The sequence below is a fragment of the Galeopterus variegatus genome, unplaced genomic scaffold, assembly GCF_000696425.1.
Source record: "Galeopterus variegatus unplaced genomic scaffold, G_variegatus-3.0.2 Scaffold3669, whole genome shotgun sequence".
In the NCBI taxonomy this organism is placed as follows: domain Eukaryota; kingdom Metazoa; phylum Chordata; class Mammalia; order Dermoptera; family Cynocephalidae; genus Galeopterus; species Galeopterus variegatus.
Window position 1 is genome coordinate 8,980 of NW_007729780.1, and position 13,776 is coordinate 22,755.

The window sequence follows — 13,776 nt, forward strand, 5'->3', positions numbered from 1 at the left end:
TTGACGGTCAACAGGGAGGAGGAGCTGACAGAGGGAGAGCCAGAGAGCCCTTCTGAGAGCCACAGAAGCACTTGGCCCTGCCCCTCTGTTCCTCCTCTTTGCGCATCATGATGCTTTTGGCAGCTGTGTAACCTTGTGAGCCTCAGTTTTCCTTGTCGGAACAATGGGCATCACTCCTTGCCTTCCTTGCTTTAGTTTTGTAAGGATTGGATGCATATGAAAGGCTTTGTCCCCACAAAAGTGCTTTGTAGGTTTAAGGCATAATTGTTGTTAATGTACTGATCACCACCAGCACTATTTATTGAGTGTTATGAGCCAAGCATTGTGGTTGGTACTTCATCATGATCTCATTTAAATTGTAACTCTCACAACCTCAAGGAGACCCTTCCCTTGGTTTACAGGACTGAGGCTCAGAGAGGTGGAGTAGCTCATCCAAGGTCACACAGCTCTGAATAAGTATAACCTCTGGTTACCTCCATCTCACCCTGTAGCACCTGTTCTTGGGGTGGAGATGGGGGCAGAGGTCCAGAGCCAGTAGTGGTGGTTGGGGGAGATGATTGCTGTGGTCAAGGAGGGCCCCGGCCCTAACTCCTCTGCGTCTGTCCCCAGGCTCAGGCTGCCCAGTGGGCTCAGGCCCAGAGCCCAGAGCAACCAGCACAATAGCGTCCAACAGCTGGAACACCAGCAGCAGCCCCGGGGAGGCCCGGGAGGATGGGCCCGAGAGCCTGGACAAGGGGCTGGACAACGATGCGGAGGGCGTGTGGAGCCCGGACATCGAGCAGAGCTTCCAGGAGGCCCTGGCCATCTACCCACCCTGCGGCCGGCGCAAGATCATCCTGTCAGACGAGGGCAAGATGTACGGTGCGTGTGGGGAGGCGCAGGGACACTGGCCCGGATGCCCCGTCCCTCCTCCTGCTCTCTACCCCCTCACCCAACCGGTTTGGTGAAGTGCTGAGGCCGCCGCTGCCACGGCCAGCGGGCGAGTCTGGGCGCGCTGGCCTGTGTGTCTGGATCCTCCTCTAGTGCTGCCTCCTCACAAACAAGCCAGGCTTGCCCCCGCTACGAGCTACAAGCGAGCACAGCCCACACCTCACACCCCCGCCTGTTCCTCCTTCCCTCCCTTCTACTGGCCTGGAGGTTTCGGGGTGACTTGGTGGGCCCAGGAAACTGGGTCAGTCCAGTCTGCTCCAGGCAAAGCCTGGAGAGGGTCCCTCCCCTGGGAGCCTGAGATGATGAGGCCTGGGGGGAGGGTCGCAGCACAGTTCTCTCCAGTATATGGGGGAAGAGAGCTGCGGGCACGCAGGGCCTTGTCCATTCCCATCACCTTCAGTCTCCACTGTTTTCCTGGCCCCTCTCCCTGCCATTTTGCCCACCTCTAGAATGGAGTGTCCCCCTCTTGTCCAGCCCCAAGAAGGCTCTCCCAGAGCTGCATTTTTAGGGTAACTCTCCCCTTCTGGACCTGGTTTCTTGCCAGTGGTTCCCAAGCCTCCCTAGCAGCCTATGGTTGAGTGAGGCAGGGCCTTGGCCTTTCCCCTCCCAGCGCCCAGGACTGTGGTGGATGCAGGAAGTGGTAGGCCACCCTGTGACCCTCAGGCCCACCCCTTTGTTGCCATGCCCACCCTTAGCACCAGAACCCTCCTCTTGGGGCAGGCAGATGTTCCAGGGCCCTCCATAGGGCAGGGGCCCCTGCCCGCACTACCTCCCAGATGGCTGGGGCAGCCCCACAGGGTATTTTTAGACAGGGCGGAGGGAGTAGGGTGGAGAGGGGCCAGCGGAAGGGAGGAGCAGTGGGGCTGGTTCTGTCATGGGAAAGGAATTTGGAGAATGTGGCCATTCTGGGGAGGACATGGGGTTGGGGGGCAGAGGGCCTGGGTTTGGGGGGTAGAGGTCTACACCCTGAGGAAGCTGACATACGATCAGCCATGTGTCCCAAGTAACCCCCTTGCAGGGCCAAGTCCCCAGTCATTGGCCAACCTCTGGGCCCTCAGAGGGTTCAAGGTGCTGAGCAGAGACCCGCACCCCTCACCCCAAGTTGGATAGGCAGCTGGGTTCTCATGGGATAAGAAAGACAGTGGTAACCAGTGACTTGGGGATGACAGGCACAAGAACATGCTCAGTGACACATCTTGACACAGTCTCTCAGTGTAGAAGGCATGTTGGAGGCAGTCTGGTCCCTCCTTCCTTCCAGTCCTTCCTGGCTTCCATCACCAGAGAAGGAAAGGGACTTGTCCAGGGTCTTGCTCCATGGTGAGGACAGAACCAGGACAGGACTCTTTCAGACATGCATGGGGACATGTGTTGAGATGCCTACCACCTGGGGCAGGGCTCAGTCACACACATGGGCAAACACCCGCATGCAGGTACACACACTCAGAGCTTTGGATCTGTGACACAGGAACACTACTGGGGGCTGGGAGTGACAGGGGCACCGTGCCGGAACAGGCCCGCTGTCCTGCTGACCTGTGCCACACCTGCCCCTGTCTGTCTGCAGAGAGCCTGTTCACCACCTGGCGTTCCGCCTCTCCTTCCTCCTGCTCTGCAACACTCCCCCTCCACGCCATCCCCTAATGAGCAGTCCCCCTAGGTCCTGGAGGTGGTAGGGGGAGCACCTGGGACCCCCTGGCCACCTTTGCCTGTCTTGCTTGTGCAGCCTGGGGGGTCCTGGAGTGAAGAGAGTGGGAGGGAGCAGAAGAGCAGTGTTTGGGGGAGGGTCCTGGTGTGGTTTCCCTGGGGGCAGGGGGTCTCTGGCCTCCAGCTCCACTGTTTGCCCACTCCTCATTTTTTCTCTCACCCCAATCTAGGTCGCAATGAGTTGATCGCACGCTACATTAAACTGAGGACAGGGAAGACTCGGACAAGAAAACAGGTAGAGAAATGATCTACGCTGTGGCCCCTATGCCCACACCCTCTCTTAGCTGCCCCATTCAGCCCTCGTCCCCACCGTCCGCAGCCTGTCTGTCCTTCCCACCTTTTGGAGCTGCCCTTGCCCAGCCCGCCACCTCTTCATAGCACCCAGCCTCCTTCCCCTGGGCAACTTCACACGCTCTCCCTAGCAGCTCCATTCCATCTTCCCACTTCTCTTGGAGGGATGGCACCACTGTCCTCTCTGACCACCTGCCATCCTGCCTGAGTGGCCCACTAACCGTCAGTGAGACAGATTGTTAGACGGACATAGTGGTGCAGGTGGCATGGCTGGGACAGGGGTGTGTGCGGAGCACTGTAGGACAAGCATCTAACCTCAGCCATGCAGGGGGAGGGAGGAGAGAGGACCCGGAAGCCTACCTGGAAGAGGTGACACTCGGGATGCATTTTTAAGAAGGAATGGGAGTTAGGCAGAGAAAAGGGAAAGAAGCCTCCCTTTCAGGCTGAGGAAGTTGGATATAAAAATAATAATCATCATGAACCTATATAGATCTTACTTTATACTAATTTATTTAATGCTCTCAACAACTTTATAAGGTAGGTACAGTAATTACCTCCATTTTACAGATGAGGAAACTGAAGTATGGGGAAGTTAAGTAACTTCCTCAAGGTCACTGGGCTGGTAGGTGGTGGATCCGGGATTCAACCCACCGGCAGGAAAGAACCGTCCGTGCAGTGGAGGGCGAGTGGGAAGAGTGGAGAGAGGCCAGCAGTTCAGCTGGAGGTGTGGGGCAGCTTCACCCAGGGGCAGCAGGGGGCCCTAGAGGGGTCTAGGGGATTCAACCCACCGGCAGGAAAGAACCGTCCGTGCAGTGGAGGGCGAGTGGGAAGAGTGGAGAGAGGCCAGCGGTTCAGCTGGAGGTGTGGGGCAGCTTCACCCAGGGGCAGCAGGGGGCCCTAGAGGGGTCTAGAGCAGGTGGTGGCAGTGGGTGGCAGCTGTGGAGGAACGTTGGCCCTGAGCAGCCAGGGTAATGGATTAGAGAGGCCCAGGCAGAGACAGGGAGACCAGCCAGGAGGTGAGTGCGGAGACCTGGATTAGCAATGCAGGTGCCTAGGCCAGAGTAGCGGTGAGGAGAGTGGAGAAAAATGACGAGTTAAGAGAGAATTGGTGGCTTCCTGTCCAGGGAAGGAGGCAGTGTGACAGGAAACCTGAAGGGGAGGAGGTTGGGGTAAGTTGCATTTGGGGTGCCTGGGAGAGAGGCCACGCTGGAGGCAGGTACCTGGTTGTGTGGAGGCCAACTCTGACCCTCAGCCCTCCTGACCTCGCTGTTTGTGTGGGATTGGGACCACACACCTACCTCCCCAGATACCTGTTTATGCATATGACAAGCCTGATCTGTCCCATCCCCCTGTCTCAAAGGAAGGTTCCAAGTCCCCGCTCCCAGAGTAGGAGTGGAAATAATCCCTCATTTGTTCAAGCATCTGTTAGCCATCCTCCCTGGGCCCAGCTCATGTTGCAAAGCATTTACTCATCTAACAAATTATTGAGCTACGACTGTGTTCTAGGCACCAGGGATATAGTAGAGAATTGCGTAGACAAGGACCCAGTTCCTTCAAGCCTGGGGCTTCAGGAGGAATAGTGCCCGATGTTTAAGAACAGGGACTCAGAGGTCAGACCGCTGGGTTCAAGTACCTGCACTACTACCTGGTTGCGTGTTTCTCCTCCCAGCCTCAGTTCCTCTGCCATTAAATTAGTTAGTATGTGAAGACACCTAGAACAGAGTAAGTGCTGTATAAGAATTTGCTGCTGCTGCTGTTATTATTATTACTGTCATGATTATAAAGAGAAAGTTGTCCTGAGCTCAGAAGGCAACTCTCTCAGCGAGTCATACTTCACCCAAAGGATGTGTTCATAGGAACCTGTCAGAACGGGAAGGGGCCGAGGGATCATGAAGCTCAGTCACTTTGAACTGAGGCCCAGGGTGGATGGCAGAGGTTGGGGCACACCCGCAGGCTCTTAATTCTGGGTCCAGCATTATACCTGTTCCTATATAGGCATCCTGGACAATGAGGTTTTCCAAACCAGATGTTGGCAAGCTCAGAATTTAAAAACCGCTGATCTTAATCATTTTGCAGGAGTGAGACTCCCTCTATATTCTTTCTTAGAACTCTGGGTTTTTATATCTATTGTCCCCTTAAAAGAAGACCTGTGCTTTGGATCTATCTGTCAGGGATGGTATTAGTACCTACTTCATAGTGTTGCTGTAAGGATCAAACAACTCAGTATGTGTGACAGGCTGAGAACAATACAAGGGTACTTCAGAAAGTACACAGAAAGGTTTGTATTATCTTTTAAGTCTATTTTTCTGTGGAATTTTTGAAGTAGTATTAGTACCTACTTCATAGTGTTGCTGTAAGGATCAAACAACTCAGTATGTGTGACAGGCTGAGAACAATACAAGGGTACTTCGGAAAGTACACAGAAAGGTTTGTATTATCTTTTAAGTCTATTTTTCTGTGGAATTTTTGAAGTACTCTCCTAGTACTTGTGTTCTGTAAATGTCAGTTACAGTCATGGCATGCAGTAATTTGGTCGCACCTGAGTCTGGTTCCTGTGGGCAGTGAGGTCTTCCCAGGTAGGTCCTGACCAAGTAGCAACAGTGGCTGCCAGGCATCACATACATAGTAACTTTCAGGCTGTGATTAGAAAGGAAAAGAAGCTTTTTCTGTGGAGATAAAAACAACTTGCCAAGAAAGCCAACAGCAATTGCTGATACTCAAAGTGTGAAGCTGTCCAGAGGATCCATGCATTTCCTGGTGTTACTTGGGGGAGACAGTGGCCCATGGGTTCTCTAAGGCTCAGCGTCGGGTCCTTGACAATGTCAAGGGCCTGTTGTGCAAGCCGGCGCACAAGCCCAGGGAGTACACATTAAGACCGTGATTAGCTCAGGTTTGCCAATGGAGGCTTCAGGGAGGAGGTTGTTGGAGAAGAAATGCAATTAAGAGCACCTACTGTGTACATGTATATACTTGCATACATTAACCCAAGGAGAAAGAAAGTGTGTTGGGGGGAAGAAGCTGCCAGGGCAAAGCAGGAGTAGGACCAGGTCTGGTTTTATAGGCTGGGTTGTTATTGGGGTTGATAGAAAGACGTAGGCAGTGGTACAGAGGGAGATATTTGGTAGAGGATGTGACCGTGGTATGCAATATAATGGCCAGCAGGAACGTTATGGCTATCGCTAGCCTCTGTGGTGCCAATTACAAAAAGGTGTCTCTTATGAGGATAGCAGTAAGGAAAAGTCTCTCCTTTTTGAGCAGGAAAAAAACACCCTTCCTCTGGGTTAGGTACAGCCTTGTGCCAGGGCACAGAGCTTGGCCAGCAAAAGTTGGGCTGGATTTCAGCTCTTACTGTTGTCCTCTGGGCCAGGTACTCTTGGGCAGTGAACAACCTACACAACTGTACATGGTGGCCCTGGAAGCCACTGTAGGCTCTTGATCAAAACAAGGCCCAAAAGAGCAAAATTAGCAGTCCTAAGAGGTGTCTGCCTGTAGGGGCCTAAAGTTCCCCCCATGTTACATTGGATCCCAGAGATGAGGGCTGGGATGCTCCTTGCCCATGGCCACCCTGTGGCTATGCCTCCTCACTGTCTGTGTTTTCCTCTTTGGCGGGGCGCGGGGCGGCCCCTAGGTGTCCAGCCACATACAGGTTCTAGCTCGGAAGAAGGTGCGGGAGTACCAGGTTGGCATCAAGGTACGTTGGGGGCCTGACTGGGGCCTCCAGCCCCCTGGCCCCTTACCCACAGTGCCTCCACCGCTATCTGCACAGCTCAGGCCTCTGCCTTAGCCAACCCTGCAGCCTCACTGTGCCTCTTTTCTGGCTGAAGCTCTGTTCTTGCCTATCCTTCTCTTTCTGTTCTTTCTCTATCTCTCTCTCTCTCTCTCTCTCTACAGGTTTCTAGCCACTTGCAGGTTCTAGCCAGGCGGAAATCTCGGGAGATTCAGTCCAAGCTGAAGGTATGGGGCCCCCTGCCACTTGGCCTGGTCCTGCCCAGTACCCTTCTGGGCCCAGGCCTGTTGCTACTCTCTGACCCCAGCTGGGGCAGGGAGGGGACTGAGAAGCTGTAAGGAGGTTTCATGCCAAAGGACATGGCAGGCTACATAGGGCTACAGCCCCTGGAGAGCGAGATGGAGCCCAAGAGGAGAGCCAGCCCTACAGTGAGGGAGAGGGAGACTGTCTGGGGGCCACTAAGGCCCACCTTTCCTCTTCTCCATTTTCATTTTTCTACTTCTTCCTAACTGCTGCTTGCTAATTGCATGGGGACCTGAGGTGGGCAGGGAGGAGGATGTTGGCTGGCAGGGCAGTAGAGGTGGCCATAACAATTCCTTGCAGTCCTGGCTGCTCTGCAGCTGAGGATCTCAGAGCCTGGGGGTCTGGGGTTCATGACATGGGCCCTTGGCAGAGCCCCATGTTGGCTATGTGCCCTTCTCCCCGCCCACAGCTGCCCAGTAGACTGGGTCTCCCACCCCCAGCCCCCCATGCCTGCAGTGCAGTTCCAGAGGACTCAGACAGACCCAGGGGCACCAGCTTGTTGCTCCTTCATCCTGTCCTCTCCAGGGCACCCCTGGCTGCAAGCACTCCTGGTGGGGGGAGCGGGGTGTCCACAGCTGCCTCTAAGCTTCCTTGGGCTGCTTGGCTGGAAAGGAGCTGAAAGCCAGGTGGGCACTGGGAGGAGATAGGTGAAAAGAAAAACATAGCCCTTGTTCATGTCTCTTCTAATCCATCCTCCTCTCTCCTTCACAGGCCATGAACCTGGTAAGTAACACTACCCCTCCTCTGGGAATGTGGGGATAAGGGGAAAGGGTCTTAGAGAGCAACTAGCAGAGGATTTTCAAATTATGGAATGTGAAATCAGTTTAATAGGTTTGCAAGTAGCACTTTTTAAAAAAAATGAAATACAGGGGCTGGCTGGTTAGCTTACTTGGTGTAGAGCATGGTGCTGATGATGCCAAGGTCAAGGGTTCAGATCTCCTTACCAGCCAGCTGCTGGAAAAAAAAAGAAAGAAAGAAATACAGTGGTTCCAAAACTTTACTGTGCATTAGGATGACCCTGAGGGCTTTTTAAAACAAATTTCTGTGCCTCACCCTCAGAGTTTCTGATTCAGTAGATGTGGGCTGGGGCCTGAAAATTTACATTTCTAATGTGCTCACAGGTGATGCTGGTGCTGTTGGTCCATGGACTATACTTTGAGAACCACTAATGAAATAGAATATGAAATATGAGAGTGTATGACACACAGCAAAAGGAAATATTTTGATATATACTGAGTTATGGAATAAAATTATTTCTTACTGTGGATTGTGGTCAGAGGGGTGATGTACACTTATGAGACTGAGGCCCAGAGAGGGGTAGGGACTCCCCTGAGACTACACAGCACAGCTGGGGCTGGAATTCAGACCCAGACACCCAGACCCCTGGAGGGCCTAGGAGGGTGCCCCTGAGGCAAACCCTCCTCCTAGTCCCTGGCCTGGCCCAGGCCTCACGTGGCCCTTCCCTCCTCAGGACCAGGTCTCCAAAGACAAAGCCCTCCAGAGCATGGCATCCATGTCCTCTGCCCAGATTGTCTCCGCCAGTGTCCTGCAGAACAAGTTCAGCCCACCCTCCCCTCTGCCCCAGGCCGTCTTCTCCACTTCCTCACGGGTACAAGGGTTCTGGGAGGTGGGGCTGGGGTGGGGTTATGTCTTAAAGAATGGGCTTTAGTGGGTTTCAGGGACACTCAGGGGCCCCTTGTCCTGTCTCTGCAGTTCTGGAGCAGCCCCCCTCTCCTGGGACAGCAGCCTGGCCCCTCTCAGGAGTGAGTATTGTGGCTTCCCACACCCTCGTCTTTCTCCTGGCAACCATGCTAGGTGTCCCCTCCCATCTGGGTTCCAGCAACAGCTGAGCAAAGTTTTAATGCAAAAGTGGAGGACAGAGAGCAGCCATGAGAGAACAGATGCCTCTGTCTGTTCATTCGTGTATTTGTTCATTCATCAACCCATTTATCCCCTCATCATCCATCCCCTCATTTATTTTTCACGTGGTTCATCTGAGTCAGTCTCTGTTAACAAGTCAGGTAGTCAAGTACACTTGGTTTCTTCAATTCCGAGACACACCCTCAGTTAATGAACAGCTTTCCGGGGTGGGGGTGGGGTGGGTGAGGCTGCAACGCTACATTAAACATGCACATCAATTGTGAGATGCAGCAGGGTTTCATAAAACATAAAATGTGAAGAAAACAAAAAGCTTGTGAGTTAGCATGTCAGCATGTGTTTACGGGCCTCCGCAGAAAGGCTGGGTGGCTTCCTGTGGGGTCTTAGATGAGGGGCTGGGCCAGGTGGCAGGTGGGGAAGGGGAGACCCTCTAACCAGGCTGTACTCCTTCCTGCAGTATCAAACCCTTTGCACAGCCAGCCTACCCCATCCAGCCGCCCCTGCCACCGACGCTCAGCAGTAAGTTACCCACACCAGGCTGCTGCCACCACCTCTCTGTCCCTTGGCCTCTACACCTCTGCTTAGGAGAGCTGGGGCCCAATTGTGTGCACATGCATGCGTATGTGTGTGTGTTCATCCTAGGAGGGTGGGGTGGGTGACATCTATAGGGGATTGGTACAGGCCAGGAATGATCCCTTTACCTTGTACAATGCTGCTTTCAGAACTCTAGCACAAAACCTTATAGCCAATACAGAGCTACAAGTACACACCACCAAAGTTATTACATTTATATGTATCTCTGTGGATAGAAAACTCCTAGTGAGGAAATACACCAGCATCTTTACAGGTCTTTTTTTCTCTCTAGATGGTGGGTATACTGATACTGGATAACTGTTCTTTTCCCTTTTTACTTCGCTGTTCTCTGTTTAAACACACATTGATAGTAACACAGAGGAAATGTCCCCGATATGTACTGTTAGGGCCACCGTGTATGGTTTTCAGGTTTGCACTGTACAAGGAGTCAAAATCCAAGCCACATTCCTACCCAAATGGGGTGCCATTTTCTAATTTGCACAGAGGCTCTGTGCAGCTGGGGCAGCTTTGTGTGCAACCATGTGCATGTGCCTGTGCAGATAAGGCTCCTCTTGCCCTCTCAGGTTACGAGCCTTTGGCCCCACTCCCCCCAGCTGCTGCCTCTGTGCCCGTGTGGCAGGACCGCACCATTGCCTCCTCCCGGCTGCGGCTCCTCGAGTATTCAGCCTTCATGGAAGTGCAGCGAGACCCTGACACGGTAACGTGGTGGGAGTGGGGGATGGCTGGCCGAATGATCTAGGGCCACAGCTCGGGGATATGGGGCTGGGGGTCAGGCCTGTCCAGGAAGACACAGGGCAGCTCCATTCAGGCCTGTGTGCTCCAATGCTCTCCTGACCCTGTCTGGGCCCTCCCCACAGTACAGCAAACACCTGTTTGTGCACATCGGCCAGACGAACCCTGCCTTCTCAGACCCACCCCTGGAGGCGGTTGATGTGCGCCAGATCTACGACAAGTTCCCCGAGAAGAAGGGTGGGCTGAAGGAGCTCTATGAGAAGGGGCCCCCTAATGCCTTCTTCCTCGTCAAGTTCTGGGTGAGCCATCCTGCTCCCTCTCTGCTCCGGGCCCCTTTCCCCACTCAGATGTACAACACCCAGGCCCACCGCCCTGACCACTGACCCTGCTCTTTCTCCCTCTGGCCTCTGTCAGCATCTGACACCCCTCATTCCCACCCCACCCCTAGGCCGACCTCAACAGCACCATCCAGGAGGGCCCTGGAGCCTTCTATGGGGTCAGCTCCCAGTACAGCTCTGCCGATAGCATGACCATCAGTGTCTCCACCAAGGTGTGCTCCTTTGGCAAGCAGGTGGTGGAGAAGGTGGAGGTGAGTGGGGTCCCGGGAGGCATGGTGGGGTGGGAGCAGGCAGGCCAAGTGATTCTTTCTCGCGGCTTTCCACAGACCGAGTACGCCAGGCTGGAGAACGGGCGCTTCGTGTACCGCATTCACCGCTCACCCATGTGCGAGTACATGATCAACTTCATCCACAAGCTGAAACACCTGCCCGAGAAGTACATGATGAACAGTGTCCTGGAGAACTTCACCATCCTGCAGGTGTGGGGGCAGCAGGGGTGGGGGGGTGGGGTCCTGGGAAGGCCAGAGTGGGGTACCAGACCAGTCATTCTGTTGAGAGGAGACTGAGACCCTGAAGGAAGAGTCTGCTCAGTCCCCTGCCCCTGTGGCCCTGTTCTTCCTGACCTCCTGAATCTTCCTACCTGCCCCCCAGGTGGTCACGAGCCGGGACTCCCAGGAGACCCTGCTTGTCATTGCTTTTGTCTTCGAAGTCTCCACCAGTGAGCATGGGGCCCAGCACCATGTCTACAAACTCGTCAAAGACTAGGGTGCCTCTGCCCCCCAACAAGGATGCAGTACAAGCATCTTTTCCACACACCTGCCTGGCACCCCCGGGGGGTCCAGGATTGAGGACTCTTCCACCTGCCAGGCCTCAGGCCCAGGACCCAGGAGGCCTCCCACCTACCCCCAGCACACATACTCCCTGCCACTGTTCTGCGCTTTAATTGTGGGAGAAGAGAGGAGGGCCCAGCGGAGGGCCAGCCTGCCCAGGGTGCTGACCCACCATTACTCAGCAATGCCCAGCCTCGAGTGACCTCAGAGAGGTGGGGATGGAGGACACCTTTGGGCTGTGGCATGTGTGGCCACTGGCCCCCAGGGGAGAGTAATGGGCAGGTGATGGTAGAATGGAGGACAAGGGAGTTGGTGTGCAGAGGCCCCAGGAAAGGAGGATGTTGAGTTGGGGTTGGGTATAGAAGAGAGAGGGGTCAACACTTCTTTGCACCTTCTGTGTGCCAGGCTTGGTGCCAGACCCCTGGCATGGCTTGTGCCATCCTCAGACCCTGCAAAACAAGCGTGTTTCAGACGAAGTGCTGAGATTGAGAAGTTGAGGGACCCACGGGAAGGGTGGGCAGAGCTGGAGTTCTCTTCCGGGGCTGCCTGTTCCCAGAGCCCAGGTTTACACTACCTCCCTGGAACGGGCGCAGGGAGAGGGTCTGCACTGTGACTGAGGAGTAGAGCCTCCTTGGGGGCAGCTGGGTCGGGGGCCTGGACAGAGTGCCTCCTCCAGGAGTCTCCCCTCACAGGGGAGCAGCTTTTCTGCCCAGGCAGGAAGAGGGAAGTATAGCAGCTACTAGGAACCTGTTGGGCACCCTCTGTCAGCCCACAAGCCAGCCACATGCCCCAGTAACCTCCAAGCTGCCCTGGCCCAGATCAGGAGCCTGAGCCCAGCAGCACCCTGCAGGGGCAGACCCAGGCTCAGGAACCGGATTGGACTGAGGGCCAGGTAGAGGAAGTCCTAGCCTCTGGGCAGACCAGGGTCCTGCAGAGAAGGGGCGGCAGAAGGCTTTGATGGTTTCTCTTGCCCAGACTAGGGGTTGCTAAACCCTTGGTGTGCACAGCTCCCTTATGTTCTTCCCCACCTCAGCCTCCCTGCCCTGGAGCAGCAGCTCCCCAGACCCAGTTCTCAACCCCTAGGCCCCTGAGAGCTGGCTTGGCCTGACCAGCAGCCACCTCTGGGTATTTATGACTTTCATATGAAGTACTGTGCCCCTTTCCCTTCCTTACCTCCTACCCTGCCCGAGCTTCCTGAAGGTCCTCACAGTTTGCATACTGCTCAGGCCACCTCCAAACCCCACCTAGGTTTTATAATGTATATTATATATATATTTTTTTGTGTATTTTTTAAATTCAGCTGTGGTAGGCTATATCATAAATGCGGCTCGGGGCTGGGGCAGGGGCCCTTAAGGCCTGGCTCCTGCTCAAAAAAACAAAACAAAAATTAAAGTTATTTGTGGGTCAGTTTTGTGACCGGTTGTCTGCCAGACCTTTGGGTTGGAACAGCTTCATTGCATGCTCTCCTAGGTCCTGTTTGTCACACCTTTGCCCCCGTGTCTGATGGAGGCCCCAAGCCTTCCCTACCGTACTCAAAATATGAGAGTACTTCAAAAAGTTCATGGAAAGATTTGTATTATCTTTTAATCCTGTTTTTCCACAAACTTCTTGAAGCACCCACATAGGTGATTCATGAGCCCCTTGAAAGCTTTGCTTTCTCCTAACATTTCTCCCACCCTCTCCTGCCACAAGTTGAGCACTTGAATGTGCCCAGTGTTGCCCTGAGCTCACCTAAATGAAGTGACCTGCCCAAGATCACACGACTCAGATGGGAGCTCCAGGGCCCCCTGCTAAACCAGCACCGTGTTCACAGACAGAGGCCCCGCAGCTACTATTTATCATTGTCCCTGTTTTACATGAAGAGCCTCAAGGAGGGTGAGTGCTCTCCCAGGTGATGGCTGCTGAGCGGGGAAAACAAGATTCCAACCTGCCTGAGTCTGCCTGGGAAAGCCCCACTCTGCCCTCTGAGCCACCTCCTGCTCACATAGCAGGGACCGATCTTCAGTGGCCATTTTCCCAAGGAAGTCATCAGCCTTTTTCATCTGCAGTTAAATATGGGTGAATCAACTGGACTAACTAATCACGAGATGAGACTGAGCATTTGCCCCGTGGCATACTGAATGAGATAAAACTCTAAGAAAAAGGTTACATGAGGACTGACCCCGTGGCTGGCTCGGGAGAGTGCGGCACTGGTAATGCCGAGGCTGCGGGTTTGGATCCTATATAGGGATGGCCGGTGCGCTCACTGGGTGAGCGTGGTGCAGACCACACGGTGCTGAGGGTTGCAATCCCCACTTACACTCGGGAGAGTGCGGCACTGGTAATGCTGAGGCCGCGGGTTTGGATCCTATATAGGGATGGCCAGTGCGCTCACTGGGTGAGCGTGGTGCAGACCACACGGTGCTGAGGGTTGCAATCCCCACTTACAGGTAAAAAAAGAGGGGGGGGGGGG

General features: G+C 54.4%; 1 protein-coding gene across 2 annotated transcripts; it reads left to right on the forward strand.

Moving 5' to 3' along the window:
- Positions 1-783: 783 nt before the first annotated feature.
- Positions 784-12,754, forward strand: TEAD3 (TEA domain family member 3). 2 transcript variants are annotated; one of them, XM_008585682.1, is made up of 11 exons: positions 784-861; positions 2,802-2,866; positions 7,664-7,675; positions 8,424-8,561; positions 8,666-8,715; positions 9,288-9,349; positions 9,988-10,121; positions 10,282-10,455; positions 10,605-10,745; positions 10,821-10,973; positions 11,146-12,754. In XM_008585682.1, the coding sequence occupies exons 1-11, from the start codon at positions 855-857 to the stop codon at positions 11,257-11,259; spliced, it is 1,050 nt and encodes a 349-aa protein (XP_008583904.1). In that variant the 5' UTR covers positions 784-854; the 3' UTR covers positions 11,260-12,754. The 2 variants fall into 2 exon arrangements, with proteins under 2 accessions (XP_008583904.1, XP_008583905.1); XM_008585683.1 differs by lacking the exons at positions 784-861; positions 2,802-2,866 and adding an exon at positions 6,010-6,613.
- Positions 12,755-13,776: the final 1,022 nt, after the last annotated feature.